The sequence below is a fragment of the Macaca nemestrina genome, chromosome 5 (assembly GCF_043159975.1).
Source record: "Macaca nemestrina isolate mMacNem1 chromosome 5, mMacNem.hap1, whole genome shotgun sequence".
Lineage (NCBI taxonomy): Eukaryota > Metazoa > Chordata > Mammalia > Primates > Cercopithecidae > Macaca > Macaca nemestrina.
Genome location: NC_092129.1, coordinates 79,027,896 through 79,051,531, shown reverse-complemented (window position 1 = coordinate 79,051,531; position 23,636 = coordinate 79,027,896). Strand labels below are relative to the sequence as shown.

At 42.7% G+C, this 23,636-nt stretch overlaps 1 protein-coding gene across 1 annotated transcript in view; it reads right to left on the bottom strand.

Moving 5' to 3' along the window:
• Nucleotides 1-512: 512 nt before the first annotated feature.
• Nucleotides 513-23,636, bottom strand: part of LOC105478761 (decaprenyl diphosphate synthase subunit 2) — a 296,816-nt gene continuing 273,692 nt past the window's right edge. The window contains exon 8 of the mRNA XM_011736394.3: nt 513-2,734. Coding sequence (XP_011734696.1) covers nt 2,576-2,734 — 159 coding nt within the window. The 3' untranslated portion in view covers nt 513-2,575. The remainder of the gene's footprint in view (nt 2,735-23,636) is intronic.

The window sequence follows — 23,636 nt, the reverse complement described above, 5'->3', positions numbered from 1 at the left end:
GTATTTTGGAGTGAACTAGCCAACTTGTTAGGTTCTGTGAAAGCCTGCCAGGATGCTGAGGAAGTGAGAATTCTGCTAAGTGGGGCCTGAGGAAGGAGGCCAGCCACCCCTGTGGGGGAGGCAGAGCTCTGTCACTCAACAGGCAGCAGGGGGTTACTGCTCCCAGGGATCCAGGAGCCAGGGAGTCAGGATGGCAAGGTATAGGAGATGGGATAAAGGACACAAGAGCAGCTGGGAAGATGACAGGGAGGTAGGAAAGGTCCCGAAGAAAGCAGCAAGGCAGGTGTTGAGACAGAAAAGTCCAGGGTTACATGTCACATCAAGGAGAGTTGTAATCCTTTAGGTCATGCAGCGGCAGCTTGGCAGGAAGCTTGCCATTAAGCTCTCTGCATTCCTTCAAGGCCTCTCTTTGGGTTTCACCTTCCCTCCTCCCTGAACCTCACACAGCATCTTTGCTATTTAGACAGTCAAGAATAGTAAACGTTCAGAAAGTAAAACAAACCTGGAAAGACTTTCATGATTATCTTGTTTAATCTCTCTTTTTTTTTTTTCACAGTTGACTTTCAGGTCAACTTTTGAATCTCATTTTACAGATGAGAAAATTGAGGCTCAGAGGGAAGTGACTTGTGCAAGGTCATACAGCAAACCAGATGCTAACGCAGAATGAGAGTCACCCTAGGATCCTGCCTGGTGCCCTGCAGTGCCCGACCATCTGCTTAGCAAAATGCACCATTTGCTGGAGTTCCTGCACATACAACCAGCACGCTGAACGCAAAGCATGACTCTTCTTTGTGGAAGTTAATGATTAAAACCTAGTCTGATCTAAAGCATCTTATCCATGGTTACTAATTAAGCCAGTTTCAGTGAGAGAAGGCATTTCAAACAGAAGAGTGTTCTCTTAAGCTAAATCTATAGGCCTTAAATTATAGTGGCATAAACTGTACAATTACGATATTTCGAGTACACTTAAAATATTTTATAATACAATACATTAACCTCTGTAGCTTTACATTTTCTCTTCATTGCATGCCACATGTTGGGCCCTGATAAAATGATTTTGTAACTTTTGGGGGAGGGCTTTAACTAAAATAACTTCATTTAGTGTTTGAGTGAACTAGGTAATAAAATCTGTTTGCTGTGTTCGCTGTCTCCAGATAGGGCTGTAATTACACCACATGAGGAAGAAAGGTAGCTGAGTTTCAATCTAGATCATTTATGTAAACTCAGCCTTCTTGTCAACGGTGTTCTCAAATTGCATGAGTGCAAACCTCAAAAATCATCTCCTATGAACCACACAGAGACAGTGTCCGATTGCAGGCCTGTCAGATTGCTTATATTCTTTCTGTAATTGGATGTCTGTGGTTCAAGACCAAAATTTGACATTCTGAGGTTAAAAGAACACTCTCACCAATGAATTCTCTAGTACAAAAATTCTGTTTCTGAAACTCGTAAAAATTAAAGTATTCCTTAAACCAAAGTATTGCAAATGAATACATTTCACTTGAAAAAAGCTCCTTTTTCTTTGAAAAAAAAAAAAAAAAAAATTTTGGTTCTTTGAAATGTGTTTGAAAAAAATAAAAACTGATCTTCAAGAAAGAAAAACAGAGTATTCCTAATATAACCAATTTAACATTTGATAACATTTTAATCTCCTACTTCAAATATTTGGCAACTTTTCAGCAATTTCTCCAAAAAGACATTATAAAAACCATAAAGCACAAAGTATATTCATACTACATTATAAATCCAGAGACATGGGGCCAGGTGCAGTGGCTCACACCTGTAATCCCAGCACTTTGGGAGGCCAAGGCAGGTGGATCACCTGAGGTCAGCAGTTCGAGACCGGCCTGGCCAACACAGTGAAACCCCATCTCTACTAAAAATACAAAATTAGCCAGGCATGGTGGCAGGTGCCTGTGATTCCAGCTACTCGGGAGGTGAATCGCTTGAACCCAGGAAGCGGAGGCTGCAGTGAGCCAAAACTGCACCATTTCACTCCAGCCTGGGCAACAAGAGCAAAACTCCATCTTAAAAAAAAAAAAAAAAAAAAAAATCCACAGACATAATTGCAAGAAAACAAATAACACATATTTTTCTTAATCCATTGAACTACTACTCTCCATTATGACAAATTGGTCACTAGTTTTTGATTTGACAGTCCTCCCTGGTTGGTATTGAGAGCGTTTCTCTTGACACCTGCAGCTTCCAGCTTGCTTTGTCCTCTCTAGAAGGAAAACCACAGGCCACCGCCCTGGCGCCATCCCTGGCTCGGTCCAATCAATAAGGACTTATTTCCTGTCCATTTGCTGAGGTCACAGGAGCGAATCTCATTAATTATTTCTGCGACTGCAGCCTCAAGTGTGCTTCTGGCGTGACAAGTGAAAACTGCTTGACCTTTTTTTCTTCTAATTTTGTTTGTAGCAGTTCCAAAAAGCAAGCAGAACTCATTTAGCAACGTGATAAAAGGAAGGAAAAATGCATATGTTTTAAAAGTCATTAATGCTTCATGAAAGCTCTCCCCATCACCTCATTCCCTAGGATTTTCAGCTAACAATAGTGTCTTTTTAATTTGATGTCATGAAAATCTGGTCACAGCAAACACAATGTTTTCTAAAGCAGATCTGGCCTCCGAGGGAGGAAAGCTCTCCAGGGCCTCCAGTGCCTTGTTTCCATGGTAACGACACAGGTCAATAGCTGAAGTCACACCTTTGCCAGCTTTGATTCTTTCTCGCAACTGTTAAGAAACAAATGCACGATAAAAGTCAGTTTTAAAGGTACACCGTAAGCACCACAATTAAATTGGGGAGGGGGGATGGAAAACAAAGAAAGGGAGAAATAGTATAGATCGAGTATTTCTGCTACGTTATTTTCTGGAAAGAGGACCTAATTTCCCAATGATCTTCAGGCACTCATTCCCTAAGGCTGCTTGGTGTCTGTGCTCCAGAGCAGCACAATAGGTTCCAATCAGCCTAATTACACCTCCTCCTGACTCCCATCCCTTAATATCTTGAAATGTGCCATGCTGGGGGATGGCAGTAAGAAGGCGGAGGGCATTTACATCTCTGGCATTTTGAATTCAGCAGGCTGATATTCTTCCCTTTTTTCTTTTTTTTTAAAGAGATGGAGTCTCGCTCTGTCTGCCCAGGATGGAGTGCAGTGGTGCAATCTTGGCTTACTGCAACCTCCACCTCCCGGGTTCAAGCAATTCTCCTGCCTTAGCCTCCCAAGTAGCTGGGACTACAGGCATGCGCCACCACACCTAGCTAATTTTTGTATCTTCTTTTTTTTTTTTTTTTTTTTTTGAGACGGAGTCTTGCTGTGTCGCCCAGGCTGGAGTGCAGTGGCGCAATCTCGGCTCACTGCAAGCTCCGCCTCCCGGGTTCACGCCATTCTCCTGCCTCAGCCTCCCGAGTAGCTGGGACTACAGGCGCCCGCCACCTCGCCCGGCTAATTTTTTCTATTTTTAGTAGAGATGGGGTTTCACCATGGTCTCGATCTCCTGACCTTGTGATCCGCCCGCCTCGGCCTCCCAAAGTGCTGGGATTACAGGCGTGAGCCACCGCGCCCGGCCTAATTTTTGTATCTTTAGTAGAGACAGGGTTTTGCCATGTTGGCCAGGCTGGTCTCGAACTCCTGACCTCAAGTGATCCACCTGCCTAGGCTGCTCAAAGTGCTGGGATTACAGGCGTGAGCCACTGCACCTGGTCAGCAGCCTGATATTCTTATGTGAGGAAGGCTTCACTACTATCTTAGTTAATAACTTTTTTTAACACCATATGTTGACACACTAGTCCATATGAAAATTCAAGAAAGACACATAGTATTAGATCTGAATGCTTTTTTTTTTTTTTTTTTTTTTGAGGTGGAGTTGCACTCTGTTGCCAGGCTGGAATGCAGTGGCATGATCTCGGCTCACAGCAACCTTCGTCTCCCGGGTTCAAGTGACTATCCTGCCTCAGCCTCCTAAGTAGCTGGGACTACAGGTGCATGCCACCACGCCCAGCTAATTTTTGTATTTTTGTATTTTTGGTAGAAAAGGGGTTTCGCCATGTTGGCCAGGCTGGTCTAGATCTCTTGACCTCGTGATCCCCCTGCCTCTGCCTCCCAAAGAGCTGGGATTACAGGCATGAGCCACCGTGCCTGGTCTTTTTTGTTTTGTTTTGTTTTGAGACAAAGTTTCGCTCTGTTGCCCAGGCTGGAGTGCAGTGGCGTGATCTTGTCTCATCGCAACCTCCGCCTCCCGGATTCAAGCAATTCTCCTGCCTCAGCCACCTGAGTAGCTGGGATTACAGGCGCCTGCCACCACACTTGGCTAATTTTTGTATTTTTGGTAGAGATGAGGTTTTGCCATGTTGGCCAAGCTGGTCTCTGTCTCCAGACCTCAGGCAATCCACTTGCCTCAGCCTTCCAGAATGCTAGGATTACAGGCGTGAGCCACTGTGCCTGTCCTGAATGCTACATTTTTAAAACTCAAAGCTTTTGTTTAGCTGGGAAGAATGAACTAAAACTCTCTTTGCAAAGAATAATGTCCACTGGGCACAGTGGCTCATGCCTGTAATTCCAGCACTTGGGAGGTTGAGACAGGAGGACTGCTTGAGCCCAGGAGTTCTAGACCAGCTTGGGTTACATAGTGAGACCCCGTCTCTATAAAAAATAAAAAAATTAGCCAAGCATGGTGGTGCACAACTGGAGTCCCAGTTATGTAGAGGGCTATGGTGGAAGGATCACTTGAGCCCAGGAGGTAAAGGCTGCAATGAGCCATCACTACACCACTGCACCACTCTAGCCTGAGCAATGGAGAAAGACCTTGTCTCAAAACATAAATAAATAAATAAAAAGGCTGGGTGCAGTGGCTTACACCTGTAATCCCAGCACTTTGGGAGGCTGAGGTGGGCAGATCACCTGAGGTCAGGAGTTTGAGACCAGCCTGGCCAACATGGTGAAACCCCATCTCTACTAAAAATATAAAATTAGCCAGGTGTGGTGGCGGGCGCCTGTAATTCCAGCTACTCGGGACGCTGCGACAGAAGAATTGTTTGAACTCGGGAGGCGGAGGTTGTGGTGAGCCAAGATTGTGCCATTGTACTCCAGTCTGCGCAATAAGAGTGAAACTCCATCTCAAAAAAGAAAAAAAAGAATGAATTGCTGACAAATGAAGATGACTTTCAATCCTCTTTGATGATGAAAAAGGACCAATACAATGATTACACTTTAGAGCTGAAAAAGACACACAGAATTAATTATTTGGTCTGCTCACTTTCCACTGCTCCGTTGCCATCTTCTCTTTCTTAGCAAATGCCTCAAATGTCTGGCTAATTCTTTTTATTTTTTGAGACGGAGTCTCACTCTATCACCCAGGCTGGAGTGCAGTGGCGCGATCTCGGCTCACTGCAAGCTCCGACTCCTGGGTTTACGCCATTCTCCTGCCTCAGCCTCCCGAGTAGCTGGGACTACAGGCGCCCACCACCTCGCCCAGCTAGTTTTTTGTATTTTTAGTAGAGACGGGGTTTCACGATGTTAGCCAGGATGGTCTCGATCTCCTGACCTCGTGATCTGCCCGTCTCGGCCTCCCAAAGTGCTGGGATTACAGGCGTGAGCCACCACTCCCAGCCTAGGCTAAGAAATTTGTACTTTAAAAAATTGTTCAATATTTTATTATAAATTATTTTCAAAGTACAGAAAACTTGAACCATGGCTCTAGGCTGAATTTGACCCTGTGTTCTCATAAATGAAGTTTTGCTGGGGAATAACCACATCCATTTGTATGAGCATTGTCCATGGCTCCTTTTGTGCTATAAAGGCAGAGTTGCAGAGTTGCATAGTTGCCCGAGAGGCTGTATGGCCCGCAAAGTGAAAAATATTTACAGTTTGGCCTTTACAGAAAACGTCTGCTGACTCAAGTACTAGTGCTATGAATGACCATAGATTCTCTACTTAGATTCAACAATCACAACAATTATTAGTATTTTGTCATTTTTGTTCTATCTGTATGTGTCTGTGTGTGTGTTTCTGATCCATTTGAAAGTAAACTGCAGGTAGTGATATGCTAGTAAATTAGTTCTCTTGGGGGACAAAAGTCCACATTTGCAGATTTTTGTGGTATAAATACTCCCATTATGGCTGATTTCAAGCTGCCAAGGGTGGTGGAGTCACACAATTCTTGAAGATTTAATAACAGCCTGTGAGTCATTAGGACTTGGTTTGGGCACATCACTGGCTGCAGGATGCTTCACCCTTGTTTTGACATGCATCTCTTAAGAACATTGTCCTACATAAACACAGTACTATTGTCACAGCTAGGAAAGCTAACTAGAAAAACTAATTACAGAATTCCCAGCCGGGCGCAGTGGCTCACGCCTGTAATCCCAGCACTTGGGAGGCCATGAGGGTGGATCACTCGAGGCCAGGAGTTCGACACCAGCCTGGTCAACATGGTGAAACCCCATCTCTACTAAAAACAAAAATTAGCCGGGTGTGGTGGCGTGCACCTGTAATCCCGGCTACTTGGGAGACTGAGGCAGGAGAATTGCTTGAATACGAGAGGTGGAGGTGGCAGTAAGCCAAGATCATACCACTGCACTCCAGCCTGGGTGACAGAGTAAGTGAGACTGTCTCAAAAAAAAAAAAAAAAAAAAAAAAGAGAGCATTCCCTATTTATTTTTCATTTGTTCCTCAAGTTTCCAATTTTTAAAAATTTACACGTTTTCTTTTTATTTTGTTGAGAAGTCCCTATTTTTTTTTTTTTTTTTTTTGAGATGGAGTCTCGTTCTGCCACCCAGGCTAGAGTGCAGTGGCGCAATCTCAGCTCTGCACCTCTGCTTCCTGGGTTCAAGCAATTCTCCTGCCTCAGCCTCCCGAGTAGCTGGGATTACAGGCACATGCCACCGAACCCAGCTAATTTATGTATTTTTAGTAGAGTTGGGGTTTCACCATGTTGACCAGGATGGTCTTGAACTCCTGACCTCAACAGATCCGTCTTCCTTGGCCTCCCAAAGTGCTGGGATTATAGGCATGAGCTACTGTGCCTAGCCCTGATAATTCACTAATATTATCTAATATTTAGTCCAGGTGTAAATTTCTCCAATTGGTTCCAAAATGGCTTTTATTTAACCATATTTTTTAACTATGATAAATCCCAGTTCATAAATCACATTTGTTTGTTATGACACTTTAATCTTTTTTTCTGCTATGACATTGTCATTTTGAAAGACCAGCTTGCACTCCAGAATGTTTTATAAGTTTGTTCTCTATGAACTTTATTCAGCCAGGCTCAACTGAATATCTGATGGTAGCTAATAGGGTATTTAATACTATGATAAAAGGGTAATTCAGATTAGGGCAAAAGAGCAACCAGGAGGACATTACTGAAAGTTACACAGTCCTAGAAGATTTAATTTCTCATACCCAACGATTATTTTACGCTAGTCAATACTCAACTCCAGACTTGGGTTCACAGGGCTTTGCATACCAAGGAACCTGATAGCTTCCATGTGTAAAATGCCCACCAGTAATGACTTAACAGTAATATAATCCTTCATGAAAGGTATTATTCCTCACTGACATCTATAAACTCAAGAATGATCTTGCTCTTTTTTTTTTTTTTTTTTGAGACAGAGTCTTGCTCTGTCACCCAGGCTGGAGTGCAGTGGCACAATTTCAGTTCACTGCAGCCTCAGCGATTCTCCTGCCTCAGCCTCCTGGGTAGCTGGGATTACAGGCGCATGCCACCACACCCAGCTAATTTTTGTATTTTTAGTAGAGACGGGGTTTCACCATGTTGGCCAGGCTGGTCTTGAACTCCTGACCTCAGGTGATACGTCCGCCTCGGCTTCCCAAAGTGTTGGGATTACAGGCGTGAGCCATCACGCCCGCCGATCTTGTTACTTTTAAATAAATGTGACAACAGATACATTAAGCTGGGGTTCCTAAACTTGCCTGGCCATAGACTCATGTGGGGAACTTTAAAATGCAGATGCTTGGGCCTCTAGCCCTGGAGATAGAGTCCATGAGGACTGAAAAAAAGGGTTCTTAGGTCATTCCAATGATTAGCCAGATTTGGGAGTACCTACTCATTAAGGCATGTATTTTGAGTCGCTGTATTTTAAGACAGTTGTGTTGGGTTTATATATATATACATATATATATATTTTTTTCTGAAACAGCCTCACTCTGACACCCAGGCTGGAGTGCACTGGCACAAACTTGGCTCAGTGCAACCTCCGCCTACTGGGTTCAAGCGATTCTCTTGCCTTAGCCTCCCAGGTAGCTGGGATTACAGGCATGTGCCATGATGCCTGGCTAATTTTTGCATTTTTAGTAGAGATGAGGTTTCACCATATTGGCCAGGCTGGTGTCAAACTCCTGACCTCAAGCGATCCTCTCACCTCGGCCTCCCAAAGTGCTGGGATTACAGGCATAAGCCACCGTGCCTGGCCAGGTTTATACTATTCTAACCATACTTTCAACTGGTTGTCTTTGCAACAATCAAATTAAAACCAACAAGCATTTATTGGACACCTATATAACCTAGGCATTTGGTATATGCTGGAAATACAGACAGGAACACAGTTACTGCCTCCCAGGACCACCTGTTAGGTAGTCACAGGCCTGTAAAACAGAGAGGGTTAAGTAGAACAGTGAAGGAATGGACCCATGACCTTGGTTCTTTTTTGTTCTTTTTTTAAATAAGTCTTTATTTTGGAGACAGGGTCTCATTCTGTCACCTAGGCTGAAGTGCAGTGGCAAGATCATAGTTCACTGTAGCCTCAACCTCCTGGGCTAGAGCCATCCTCCCACTTTAGCCTCCTGAGGAGCTGGGACTACAGGCACGTGCCACCATGCCTGGCTAATTTTTGTAGAGATGGGTTTTGCCATGTTGCCCAGAGGCTGATCTTTTTTTTTTTTTTTTTTTTTTTGAGACGGAGTCTCGCTCTGTCGCCCAGGCTGGAGTGCAGTGGCGCGATCTCGGCTCACTGCAAGCTCCGCCTCCCGGGTTCACGCCATTCTCCTGCCTCAGCCTCCCGAGTAGATGGGACTACAGGCGCCCACAACCGCGCCCGGCTAATTTTTTGTATTTTTAGTAGAGACGGGGTTTCACCGTGGTCTCGATCTCCTGACCTTGTGATCCGCCCGCCTCGGCCTCCCAAAGTGCTGGGATTATAGGCGTGAGCCACCGCGCCCGGCCCAGAGGCTGATCTTAAACCCCTGGGATCAAATGATCCTCCTGCCTCAGCCTCCCAAAGTGCTGGGATAACAGGTGTGAACCACCACAACCGGCCATGACCTTAGTTCTAATAGCCATAGATGAAAGACACAATTTTTTTAAAGTTATTTTTTTACTTTTTGAGACAGAGTCTCCCTCCATCACCTAGGCTGGAGTGCAGTGGTGTCATTAAAGCTCACTACAGCCTCAAATTCCAGCTTCAAGCAATCTTCCCACCTCAGCCTTCTGAGTAGCTAGGACTACAGGCATGCATCACCATGCCTGGCTAATTTTATTTATTTTTATTTTGTGGACATGAGCATGGGGGGTGGTCTCACCATGTTGCCCAGGCTGGTCTTGAATTCCTGGCCTTAAGTGATCTTTCCATCTCGGCCTCCCAAAGAGCTGGGATTACAGGTGTGAGGCACTGCACTCAGCCTAAAAAAGGCATTTCCATTCCTGCCTTCATCTACATTTTGAATGGGCAAAGTTCAAGCTGATGCATAGACAGAACTTTCCAAATCTTCAAGCCCTTATGGCTTGAAGATCACTGTAGTCATAAACAGCACAATAAATATGAAAGGTGAATTAACAGTCAGTGTTTAATTTCTCTGATATAGCACTTTAGGGCACTAATATAATTAAATCTCTAATTAAGTCAACTAAATAATTGTGTAAGTGCAGTATCACCTGATATGAATTAAGTCCAAATCCCCTGCTAGGGGATCCAATTAAAGATATTAACAAAGAGAGAAGAGGATACAAAGTACTTAAAATTAAGTGCATTATTATTTAACATTTATTAAACACCTTTTGAATTATACTGTTGCTCTTATACAAAAGACCCTCTTGAGAAAATCATCGTATGTCTCTGAAAACTGTGTATTCAAAAGTTCTAAAAGTTCTGTGAAAATATTAAAGAGAAGGCCCTGGCATGGGGTCTGAGTAGTCTTAGAAGAAGTGGCGGCAGCAGCCACTTCTGCCCAAGGAAACTGGAGAAAGACTTTAAGACTTAGGAGAGGCCAGGAATGGTGGCTCACACCTGTAATCCTAGCACTTTGGGAGGCTAAGGCAGGAGGACTGCTTGAGCCCAGGAGTTTGAGACAAGCCTGGGCAACACAGCAAGACCCCATAAAAAAAAAAAAAGACAAAAAAGAAAAGACTTAAGAGAAACCCCAAGTACAATCTTACCTTCCCACCTTATTTAGCAGGAGAGGATACTGGGATGAGAGAGGCTAAGTGATGCAGACAAGAGTCCAAAGTGAGTTTATGAAACAGCCTGTTTCATTGCTGTACATCCAGAGCTCTCCCACTCTATCGCACTGGAAAAGGTTTGGAGATAACTCCAAGTTTTCTTTCGCCCAACTAGGCAAAGGGATTCGGCTTTTGTTTAGCTTCTGGTTGTCCTTCCTTTTCTAAGACTACCCATGTCCCCATTTTAAACATAATATAATACTCTAAGACAAGCAACTGTGTAGCACCCCAGTAAGCCCTTTCTCACTCACTGTGCCTGACACTACTATCAGGCGTTGCTCTTCTGCCGCGGCCTCTCTGTCTTCCTCCTCACTCTGGATACCCAGCCCCCAGCCTAGAGCAACTTTACACCTTTACACCTTTACAAAGGCATCCATTCACTTCCTTCCTGCTCTGGCATGGAATGAACATAACATCCTTCCCAGCTACTGAAGACTGTGAGGAATCTCAGAGATAGGAGATTCAACTGACTCATGTCTTCAAACATAGGACAAAATAGTGTCCTATTGGCTGGGCGTGGTGGCTCAAGCCTGTAATCCCAGCACTTTGGGAGGCCGAGACGGGCGGATCACGAGGTCAGGAGATCGAGACCATCCTGGCTAACACGGTGAAACCCCGTCTCTACTAAAAAATACAAAAAAAAACTAGCCGGGCGAGGTGGCGGGCGCCTGTAGTCCCAGCTACTCGGGAGGCTGAGGCAGGAGAATGGCGTAAACTCGGGAGGCGGAGCTTAAAGTGAGCCGAGATCCGGCCACTGCACTCCAGCCTGGGCGACAGAGCGAGACTCTGTCTCAAAAAAAAAAAAAAAAAAAAGTGTCCTATTTTGTGTAGGCACAGTGGCTCCTGCCTATAATCTCAGTACTTTGGGAGACTGAGGCAGGTGCATCACTTGAGATCAGGAGTTCAAGATCAGCCTGACCAACATGGTGAAAACTCATCTCTACTAAAAAAATACAAAATTAGCCAGGCGTGGTGGTGCACGCCTGTAATCCCAGCCACTTGGGAGGCTGAGGCAGGAGAATCACTTCAACCTGGGAGGCAGAGGTTGCAGTGAGCCAAGACCGTGCCATTGCACTTCAGCCAGGGTAACAAGAGTGAAACTCCGTCTCAAAGCACATAAATAAATAATAATTTTAAAAAAGAGGACAAAGGAGCATTCTGAAACACAGACCAGTGAATTTATGGAGAATTTATGGCAAAGCTTCAAAAAGGGTTATTAAATGGTTTGTGGGCTCAAGAAAAAAAGGCAATGGTGGTGGTGGCCCCAGGATAAGTGGGTCATAATGAGCAAGTCACAATAAAACACACACACACACACACCACACTCTTTTCTTCTTTTTTTTAAAAAATGTGGTCACTTGGCTGATAGCTTCAGAAACAGGATAGAGTGGCTGGGCACGGGGGCTCACGCCTGAAATCCCAGCACTTTGGGAGGCTGAGGCAGGCGGATCACAAGGTCAGGAGTTCGAGACCAACCTGGCCAACATGGTGAAACCCCTTCCCTACTAAAAACACAAAAATTAGCTGGGCATGGTGGCACACGCCTGTAGTCCCAGCTACTGGGGAGGCTGAGGCGGGAGAATTGCTTGAACCCGGGAGGTGGAAGTTGCAGTGAGCTGAGATTGCACCACTGGGCTCCAACCTGGCAACAGAGCGAGACTCTGTCTCAAAAAAAAAAAAAAAAAAAGATAGAGTAACTTTGGATTTTTGAAGTTTAGTCCTTCATTAATAAGGCAGAGAAATGGGGTACAGGTCACAGTATGGTAATATAGATTTGAACATGTAAAATAATTATTCCCAGAAAATGTTTAGTAGTGGATTTATATTGAACAGGAAAACAGGCTGGGCGCGGTGGCTCACAGCTGTAATCCCAGCACTTTGGGAGGCCGAGGTGGGCAGATCATGAGGTCACGAGATCAAGACCATCCTGGCCAACATGGTGAAACTCCGTCTCTACTAAAAATACAAAAATTAGCTGGGCGTGGTGGCGTGCACCTGTAGTCCCAGCTACTCGGGAGGCCGAGGCAGGAGAATTGCTTGAACCTGGGAAGTGGAGGTTGCAGTGAGCCAAGATCGAGCCACTGCACTCCATCCTGGTGATGGAGTGAGACTCCATCTCAAAAAAACAAAAAACAAAAAAAAAAAACAAAAAAAATGCTTAGAAGAAGAAAACAATCTCTAGTGTCATGCTACCAGAACTTAATGCTTGGTTTCTTCTTCTTACCACATTTCTATGCATTACTTGAATGAAGATGAAGAAGAAATGCATATTAAATTTTAATTTTCAGATGTCACACAGCCAAGAGAGATAGGTAACACATGGATAGTATCAAAATTTAAATGGTTTTGATATGTTGAACAAAAGACATAGTAGCCAGTAAAACCTAACAGGGATAATTATATAGTTGTATATTTAGGTTTCAAAAATTAATTGTAAAAGTATAAGCTGCAGTTTGGCAGTGACTCATGAAAAATGTTGAGAATCTTTGATAACCACATTCTTGGTATCAGCCAAGGCTGTGATGTAGGTACAAAAAAATGCAAATGCAAACTTTGGCAGCATCAGCAGGTGTCCATGTCCAAAACACAGGCAGGAATGGTCTCACAGCACACTGACGGTCAACTTATGTTTAGAAAACTATGTTCAGTCCTGGGGGCTATGAGTCAAGAGGGGCACTGGCATGATAGATTGGGTCCAGTATTAGGATGAAGAAGGATTTGGAAACATGTCACCTACGGAATGTTTAACCTGGAGGAAGGGAGGATACAAAAGCCATCTTCAAATATCTAAAGCAATTAAATGGAAGAAGGAACAGTCCTGTTCTATGTGCTTCAGGGGACAGAACAAACAGCAACAAGGTAAAGTTTCTGGGAAGAAGATTTCACTTATAAATAAGAAAAGAACCTTCGAATGACTAGAGTTGTCTAACAACAGAATGATTATTTTTGACAAGCTGTGAGTTCCCTATTATTGGAAGCCCTCAGTGACTGGATGACCACATGTAGGAGAAAATATGACTGAAACTCTTCACCAGTGTGAAAGGTGGGAAGAAGCTGCCTCCAAAGGTCTACCCAAGCCCAAGATTCTAGCGACAGTGCTTAACTGAAAGGTCTTGACAGCTTCTGAGTGGCAAGACTTGGTACAAAAGGAAAAGCTACAATTTTCTAATACAATAAACTGTGAAATGCATTGCAAACAACATAAAAGCATTCCCTTTTACTAAGAGTTAGAAATTATTTGCAAGAGTCTATAGGAAAAAAATTCACCGATCTTAATTAAACATCTTAATCTGACAAAACTAGAAAGAGACAAAGAGAATTTTAAATAAATTTCTCAATCACATGAAATTTATATGCAAAAATACAGTAAGAATGGTAGTGTTTCCCAATATTAGAAAAACAATAATAATAACAGCAATGGCAATAAAGACAATCTCATATATAGCGCTTACTGTGTGCCCAGCACTGTTCTAAGATCTCTCTCTTGGCCAAGTGTGGTGGCTCACGCCAGAAATCCCAGCGCTTTGGGAGGCCGAGGCAGGTGGATCACGAGGTCAGGAGTTTGAGACCAGCCTAGCCAACATGGTGAAACCCTGTCTCTACTAAAAATACAAAAATTAGCCAGGCGTGGTGGTGCACGCCTGTAATCCCAGCTACTTGGGAGGCTGAGGCAGGAGAATTGCTTGAACCTGGGAGGTGGACATTGCAGTCAGTTGAGATCACGCCACTGCACTCCAGCCTGGGCAACAGAGTGAGACTCCATCTCGGGAAAAAAAAAAAAAAAATCTCTCTCTTGTTCTATCTGTCTATCTGTATCTATATCTATATCTATCTTCTACCCGCACAACAGTGCTATGAGGTAGATACCACTATTATTTTCATTTTATAAAGGAACAAATTTAGGTGAGAGCAAGTTGTCCAAAGTAACATAGAAGATAGGTGCTGGAGTCAAGATTCAGAGTTCTTGTTCTTAACTAATATGCTATAGTCCCTTTCTTTCACTCCTAAACAAACTAGAAAGCATTACAATTTCATCTGAGAACATAACACATACCTCTATCGCTAATGTCCTTTGCACACCTATGTACAAGGACAGATTTTTAAAAAGATACATATCACAGATTAGAAAAAAAATACATCGTCAAATAGCTTATGATAAAGCCATATTTATAGAGATTGCAGAAAATTGAAGCCATCATTTAATTATGTACCTCTACTGCAACGCATATATATTTTCCACCAACCTAAAAATGCCATATGGTTGTAGAACAAATGTCAGTAGAAATTGGAGGTAGAAATTTTCCACATTTTCTGCTAAGAAAAAGGTCATGCATATCTCAATTGATTAAGTATACTCTTCTGGTCATACTTTTTTTTTACTTTAAAGCTAAAGGCACTGAGCAAGATAGGTATTATCACATCCACCACTGAGTCACAAAACAAAACTAGTATATTTTTACTTAAATCCTTAACAAAAACTTATTTTTATTAAAATTATCAACCGAAGGTACTGACTGCAGTAGTGGTATTTGTGGTTTCATGCAGTGACAGTACCAAATATTGCCCGAGGTTATTTTCACTGTTTTTATTTATTTATTTATTTATTATTTACTTATTTATTTTTTTGAGATAGAGTCTCATTCTGTTACCCAGGCTGGAGTGCAATGGCACAATCTCGGCTCACTGCAACCTCCACCTCTTGGGTTCAAGTGATTCTTCTGCCTCAGCCTCCCCAGTAGCTAGGATTATAGGTAAGCGCCATCACACTCAGCTAAGTTTTGTATTTTTAGTAGAGATGGGGTTTCACCATGTTGGCCAGGCTGATCTTAAACTCCTGACCTCAGGTGATCTGCCCACCTCGGCCTCCCAAAGTACTGGGATTACAGGTTGAGCCCCCGCGCCTAGCCAAAACATGTCTGTTTTTGAAAAATGAATTCCCAAATCATACTGACTATTTAAAATGTATTCTATTCCTCCTTAAGACACACACACACACACACACACACACACACACACACACACACACACACAAACAATATAAAAGCATGTTTGGTATGGTGTTTCTTGCCCTCTCCTCCACGTTTATCAATTTTACTGTTTTCTAATTTAAAACTATATGGCTATTATGCTTAGTCTGGATGGTGTGCAGTCTCCTGTTGGGAGTGAGACTTCAGTGCTTATTTCAAGGCTCAACCTCTCTGCTAAGTACATTTGTGAGTTCACGCTGTGGCCTGCCATCCACAGAGAGCTGAACACAACCCAACAGCTCATTTCATACAAATTATCATAACTGAACAGATATAACCATACTACTGTATATGTATAAATACCCCTAAACCATATGGTAGGGATAAATTTATATGATATAAAATATATCTACATCATATAAACATGTTTATGTGGTTTAGAGGTATTTATACATAGTTTAAATAATTTTACAGGTACACTTAAAATTGACCTAATTGTTGACAGTGTGGCAGAGAAGAACTGAGACAAAGTAGTGTTTGCTATGTCAAGGAGTAAAGGTCAATTTGGATGACAGAGTGAGACCGTCTCAAAAAAAAAAAACAAAACCCAAAAAAAACTGCAGTTCAGGGTATGAGCAGACATGCCTGCTCTCAAAATGTAATTAGAGACAAAATGGACAATGTAATTTTTTTTTTCTATTTTCTTCACATGTGTCTGCTGAGACATGTAACATCATTTTTTTTTTTTTTTTTTTTTTTTTTTTTGGAGATGGTCTCACTTTCTCACCCAGGTTGTAGGGCACTGATACGATCTTGGCTCACTGCAACCTCCACCTCTTGGGTTCAAGTGATTCTTGTGCCTCAGTCTCCTGAGTAGCTGAGATTACAGGCATGTGCCTCTGTGCCGGGCTAATTTTTGTATTTTTAGTAGAGATGGAGTTTTGCCATGTTGGCCAGGCTGGTCTCAAACTCAAACTCCTGACTTTAGGTGATCTGCCCACCTTGGCTTCCCAAATTGCTGGGATTATAGGCATGAGCCACCATGCGCAGACTGTAATTCTTAATTTATAAACTTGCATCAACCTTTGATAGGTTTGACATTTGAGGTTAGTAATATGGAATTATATTACATTTAGGATTAATTTCACAGGAAAAGCAATCACTGCTTCTTGGTTATCATGTCTTCCAAAAAATATTTGGTGATTTATAAATAATCATGGATTTATCCATATTCTGATTCAAAGTTAATTTTTAATTTTAGTATCATATTCCAAAGAGAAACTTAATTCTACACATTGAAATTCAAAAAGCAAAACTGGGACTGTAAAGCTTTTTAGCAAACTCTGTAATAGAAATTCAACAAGCAAAACATGTCATAGGCTGTAGACTGCAGCAATGAGCCACTCTTGCCTGTAGCTTTTTTAGGAGTGAATCAATAAATAGTAAGCTCTGTAATCTCATGACAAATACTAAGCTGGTTATTTAATTAAAAAGAATACTGTGGGATGAGAGCATTCATATCACGTAGGAATCAAATAGTCCTGGGGGTATTTGAGGAATATATAAACTATGTAAGAGTGAGTTTAGGTTTCTGTTATTTTACTTGGCTCCCTATCTTACTTATAAATTTCTTATATCCTTCTCACGTTCCAATTTTCATGTGCTTTAGTATTTGGATGCTGACACCTAGGGACCACTTGCCCCAAACTACCACCATCATCATCCATGTGATCCTAGATTCCTAGAATCCTAAAATACATCCTGATGTAAGATGAGTTTAAAACACATTTATAATTTCACCAGAAAGCACCTCAAACGACAGAGAAATTCTATCTACATTTATTAATGAAATAAATGTAGGCTTCAGCCACGTCTTCTAGGTAGGTTGCATCAGTCTGGGGGTCAGTGTATGAGGTGAAGAATGTATATTTACTCTGTGCCATGTGAGTGTAATCATATCTGCAAGATTAACAGCTCTTCCAAATGTAGGAGGTCTCTATGTTACGGTGTTACGGAAGGTGTATTTGTTAATTTAGATAGTGCCTCTCTCAAGAGAAAGATGATCAGAATTTGTTTTAAATGGTTATTATCTATAAAACATTTTTTTTTTGAAAAGTAAAGCAGGCTTATCAGCTTAAAGTCACAATAATTATTACACTGGTTCAGCAAACATAAATCCTAGCACAGTCATTTATTAGACAATCACATTTCTGAGACCAGAGTATGTTAGATTATAGACTAATACACCATTTTCTGGATGCTTGCAAGATCAGAGCCTGAATACAACAACAACTTTTTGTAGTATTTCTAAAGCACCTTGAGAAGCAGTATGGTGGTAAAGAATATACATTGCTACTGGGCGAAGTGGCTAACATCTGTAATCCCAGCACTTTGGAATGCTGAAGTGGGCGGATCACTTGAGGACAGGAGTTCGAGGCCAGCCTGGCCAATGTAGTGAAACCCTGTCTCTTAAAAAAAAAACGAACAACAAAAGAGAATACACATTGTGAAGTCAGCAGACCTGAGTAGAATCTTGACCCTGTGAAATAATTACTGTGTGAACACTTAGGTTATTCGAGCTCTTCTCTGTAAAATCAGGGGATTCACAGATTTTGATAGAACCATTTGATTAAGGTGCTTAGTGTGTGTCTTAAACAGTGTATGCTGCGAAGCACGCATACAGCGGCATGCATCTTAAAGAAAGTAAAGCACATAGAAAGGTCTACCTATTTTTCTGACAGCTGCACACAAATCTTAGGAATCAAAGATACAGGTTAGCATAATCTTCTTAGATCTAGGATAGAGAGAGCTTCCACAGGGGGCACCATTGCGCTACACACTAATCAATCTTCAGAGGTACAGCTTTGGTTTTATTATGATTTAGTTAAGATCTTCCTGTTTTTTTTGTTTTTTTTTTTTAGATGGAGTCTCACACTGTTGCCCGGGCTGGAGTGCAGTGGTGTGATCTCAGCTCACTGCAGTCTCTGCCTCCTGGGTTCAAGCAATTCTTCTGCCTCAGCCTCCTGAATAGCTGGGATTATAGACGCCCACCATCATGACTGGCTAATTTTTGCATTTTTAGTAGAGACAGGGTTTCACCATGTTGGCCAGGCTGGTCTCGAACTCCTGACCTTGTCATTCACCCGCCTCAGCCTTCTTATAGGCATGAGCCACCATGCCCGGCCTTAGTTAAGATCTTTCATCAAGCCAGAATGTCAAGGACTTGGGGGAAAAGGACAGAATCAACTCACCTACAATCCTTAGTAACACTTCACACTTCACTGAGCTACGCTGCAGGTCCCATGATCTCTACTGTTACCTAAGTACTTTTGTTTGAAAACTGAGGGACGTAGCTACCTCGTTATTTCAGGAAAGATGGTTAAGTACATTATCAGGGATCAATACTCTGTCTGATGTGGTAAGTGGGGAGGCTGAGTAGTGCTTGGAGACACTGCATAGGAAATATGGAGGAATGGCTTCAGATGTACCAACTTAATCAACTATAGCTTTCTGATGGCTCAAAACAGCTTCAAATCACAAAAATTCTTAATTCAACACAAAATCCGACAGCAGGATCAGTGTATGACTGTGGAAATATGAATCTAGGTAATGATGTCTTCTAACTTACTAAAACTATGTTCAGTATCTATACAGAGGTGCCTCTCTTTTCGCTCAAACACCATAATTTTGGGAAACCCATGCCTCTCCACTATATTTTATGACAAGGAAAGAGATAGTATTCCTTTCAGATCCACTTTAAAACAGTTTTAATGGACTAAACAGGCTTTTCTATAGGGACAGAGGGCTCTATCTTCGACATAAAGACATACAGCCTCTCCCTGTGCACAGGTGGCTCCTGACACCACAAACTGGGAGCAATAATTGAATCCAGCTATCCCACAGTGCAGAGCATTCACCCGCAGAGCCAGCCTGAAGGGCATTTCTAGTTAGCTTTCCAGATTAAGACTCAAAAGATTACCCCAACTGAATCTCTGCCTCAACCCAGGGGGTGCGAGGCATTGAGGATGTAACCATTTGATTAAAAATATACTTGGGGGGAAATAAGAGGAACAAAGGTGGAATTAAATATTCCTTATGAATTAGAAGAACAGAGGTTAGGCACAAACATGTGCAGTATCTTGGGTCATCATTCATTCCAACAGTCAGTCAACAAATATTTATTGGGCAACTATCCTGCACCAGGTTCTGTAGTAGGCCTTCACGGTGCAATGGTGAGCAAACTCAAGACACCATTCCATGCTTACCGTCAAGAACTGGTCTTCATCAACAATCTCAGCCTGACTTAGCTTCCTGATAAATATTAGATATTATGTAGATATGTAATTTTTAGGGGTCAGTAGTACAAAATGGTAAATTTAAGAGTGGGAGAGACTGCCCCACTAAATATTGTTATGAGCTAAATAATTTAAAATTTTACATATATCATTTTATTTATTTATTTATTTATTTTGGGAGACGGAGTCTCACTCTGTCTCCCAGGCTGGAATGCAGTGGTGCGATCACTGCAACCTCCGCCTCCTGGGTTCAAGCAATTCTCCTGCCTCAGCCTCCTGAGTAGCTGGGATTACAGGCATGCCCCATGACGCCTGGCTAACTTCTGTATTTTTAGTAGAGGTGGGGTTTCACCATGTTGGTCAGGCTGGTCTCGAACTCCTGACCTCAGGTGATCCACCTGCCTTGGCCTCCCAAAGTGCTGGGATTATAGGCATGAGCCATCGTGCCTAGCCACAAATAACATTTTAAACCAAGCATCAATAAACTAGGAATATAGAATCTGAAGAAAAATAAAAGAGATTTATAACTGCCTATATTAAATTAGGATCTATAGTACTTGGGGCCCGGCGCAGCAGCTCACGCCTGTAATCCCAGCATTTTGGGAGGCTGAGGCGGGTGATCACCTGAGGTCAGGAGTTCAAGATCAGCCTGGCCAACATGATGAAACCCCATCTCTACTAAAAATACAAAATTTAGCCTGGCGTGGCAGTGGGCGCCTGTAATCCCAGCTACTCAGGAGGCTGAGGTAGGAGAATCGCTTGAACCCAGGAGGTGGAGGTTGTAGCAAGTTGAGATTGTGCCACTGCACTCCAGCCGTGGCGACAAGAGTGAAACTCTGTCTCAAAAAGGAAAAAAAAAAAAAAAAAAGAAAAAGAAATGATGGATGATCAGGCACAGTGGCTCACACCTGTAATCCCAGCACTTTGGAAGGCTGAGGCGGATGGATCACCTGAGGTCAGGAGTTTGAGATCAGCCTGGTCAACATGGTGAAACCCCATCTCTACTAAAAATACAAAAATTAGCCAGGCATGGTGGTGCACACCTGTAATCTAAGCTACTCAGGATGCTGAGGCAGGAAAATCGCTTGAATCCGGGAGGTGGAGGCTGCAGTGAGCCGAGATTGTGCCACTGCACTCCAGCCTGGGAGACAGAGCAAGACTCTGTCTCAAAAAAAAAAAAAATTATTTGGGCTAACAACTGAGAGAGTGGCATGTCATATGATGTCATAAAGATGTTTATCATTAAAATCATTTAATAATTTTATTCACCATCCACAAGGGAATAGAGATTATGATCATTAAATCTGCTGATGCCACTGAGGTGTGTGGGATTGCTAACACCTCAGAGAACAAGAATCTAATTTTTAAATAACATTAAGAAATTAGAGGAACAGATAATCAAAGCAAGATGATAGTCACTGGGGACAAATGCAAAATAATATACTGAAAGAGTTAAGGAGAAAAAAGACTAGCTTGATGATAGGAATGAATAATGTACAGAAGGCAAATGTTTTGCAAAAAGACCAAGGCTAATAATAAGGCACAACTCCGGTTTAAGATACTATTTCATGTGTGATTATTAATTAATTAATTAATTAATTATTTGAGATGGAGTCTTGCTCTATTGCCCGGGCTGGAGTGCAGTGGCGTGATCTCAGCTCACTGCAACCTTCGCCTTCTGGGTTCAGGCGATTCTCTTGCCTCGGCCTCCTGAGTAGCTGGGACTATAGGTATGTGCCACCACGCCAGGCTAATTTTTGTATCTCTAGTAGAGACGGGGTTTTGCCATGTTGGCCAGGCTGGTCTCGACCTCCTGACCTCAAGTGATCTGCCCACCTTGGTTTCCCAAAGTGCTGGGATTACAGGCATAAACCACCACACCCGGCTTATAATTTATTTTTGATATAACGTTTCACACGGTACAAAAGCTTCTATGGTTTATTATAAACGGAAACTCATCAATGATTATTTTTCCATCATTAATAATTGCAATTTGAAGGAGATATGAAATCAAAGCAGTGGTTGCAAAAACTGACAAACTAATTGTTTTGAAAAACAGATTAGGCCGGGCGTGGTGGCTCAAGCCTGTAATCCCAGCACTTTGGGAGGCCGAGACAGGCGGATCACGAGGTCAGGAGATCGAGACCATCCTGGCTAACACGGTGAAACCCCGTCTCTACTAAAAAAAATACAAAAAACTAGCCGGGCGAGGTGGCGGGCGCCTGTAGTCCCAGCTACTCGGGAGGCTGAGGCAGGAGAATGGCGTGAACTCGGGAAGCGGAGCTTGCAGTGAGCTGAGATTTGGCCACTGCACTCCAGCCTGGGCGACAGAGCGAGACTCCGTCTCAAAAAAAAAAAAAAAAAAAAAAAAAAAAAGAAAAAGAAAAAAAAGATTAAAGAGAATCTACTCACTATTGCTACAAAGAAAAACAGTTGTCTGAAATGTAATTGCCAAGAGAAAAATAACTGGTTTAATCTGGTTTTAAGGAAATGAGGAGTGGGGGATTTGAAATTTTTGGACAGGGGCTAGTCATGGTGGCTCAAACCTGTAATCCCAGCACCTTGGGAGGCCAAGGTGGGAGGATCACTTGACCCCAGGAGTTTGAGACCTGCCCTGGTAACATAGTCATACCTCTTCTCTACAAAAAAATAAAAAAATTAGCCGGGTGTGGTGGCATGCACCTGTAGTCTCTGCTACTTGCAAAGCTGAGGCGGGAGGATCACTTGAGCCCAGGAGGTCAACACTGCAGTGAGCCATAATCATACCACTGCATTCCAGCCTGGGTGACAGAGCAAGACTGTCTCAAAAAAAAAGTTGCACCCATATCATTATGGTATTTTGATTTGGATTTTTTTCTTTAAATTCTACTGTAAACATCTTATCTAATTATATCACAAGTCCTTTATGGAACAAGATAGGAAAGGGCAATGCCAATGGCTCCACAGTCTGCATAGTTATCACTAAAATAGAAATCCTAAATGTTAAGACATCTTTGGCCGGGCGTGGTGGCTCACGCATGAAATCTTAGTACTCTGGGAAGCCGAGGCGGGTGGATAACCTGAGGTCAGGAGTTCAAGACCAGCCTAGCCAAAATGGTGAAACCCCGTCTCTACTAAAAATATAAAAAATAGCCAGGCATGGTGGCAGCTGCCTGTAATCCCAGTTACTCTGGAGGCTGAGGCAAGAGAATCGCTTGAGCTGGGTGCAGTGGCTCACGCCTGTAATCTCAGCACTTTGGGAGGCTGAGGCAGGCAGATCACGAGGTCAGGAGTTTGAGACCAACCTGGCCAACATGGTGAAACTCTGTCTCTAAAAATGCAAAAATTAGCTGGGCGCAGTGGTGCACACCTGTAGTCCCAGATACTCGGGAGGCTGAGGCAGGAGAATTGCTTGAACCCGGGAAGCGGAGGTTGCAGGGAGCCGAGATTGCGCCACTGGACTCCAGCCTGGGCAACAGAATGAGACTCCATCTCAAAAACAAAAAACAAAAAACAAAAACAAAAACAAGAGAGAGAATCACTTGAACCTGGGAGGTGGAGGTCGCAGTGAGCCAAGATTGTGCCACTGCACTCCAGCCTGGGCAACGAGAGCTAAACTCTGTCTCAAAACAAAACAAAAACAAAAACAAAAAAGAAAAGAAAAAAAGATATCTTTGTGGGAGGCTAGAGAAAATGAGAGATTTAGTGCATTCAGGGATGCTGTATGGAATATTTTACCAAAAAAGAGCTAATGTCAAGTCCCAGGGTAGGAGATGCAGCATCTACCCAAGAAAGGGGTACAGGGAAGAGAAAACACAGCAATATCTGTTTTCTAAATGTGCCAATGTGAAAAAGTCTCAGAGCCAGTTTGCTAGGGTCATGGGAAGGAACTAGCAGCAAAAATTGACTACCAAAAAAAAAAAATAAATAAATAAAAAT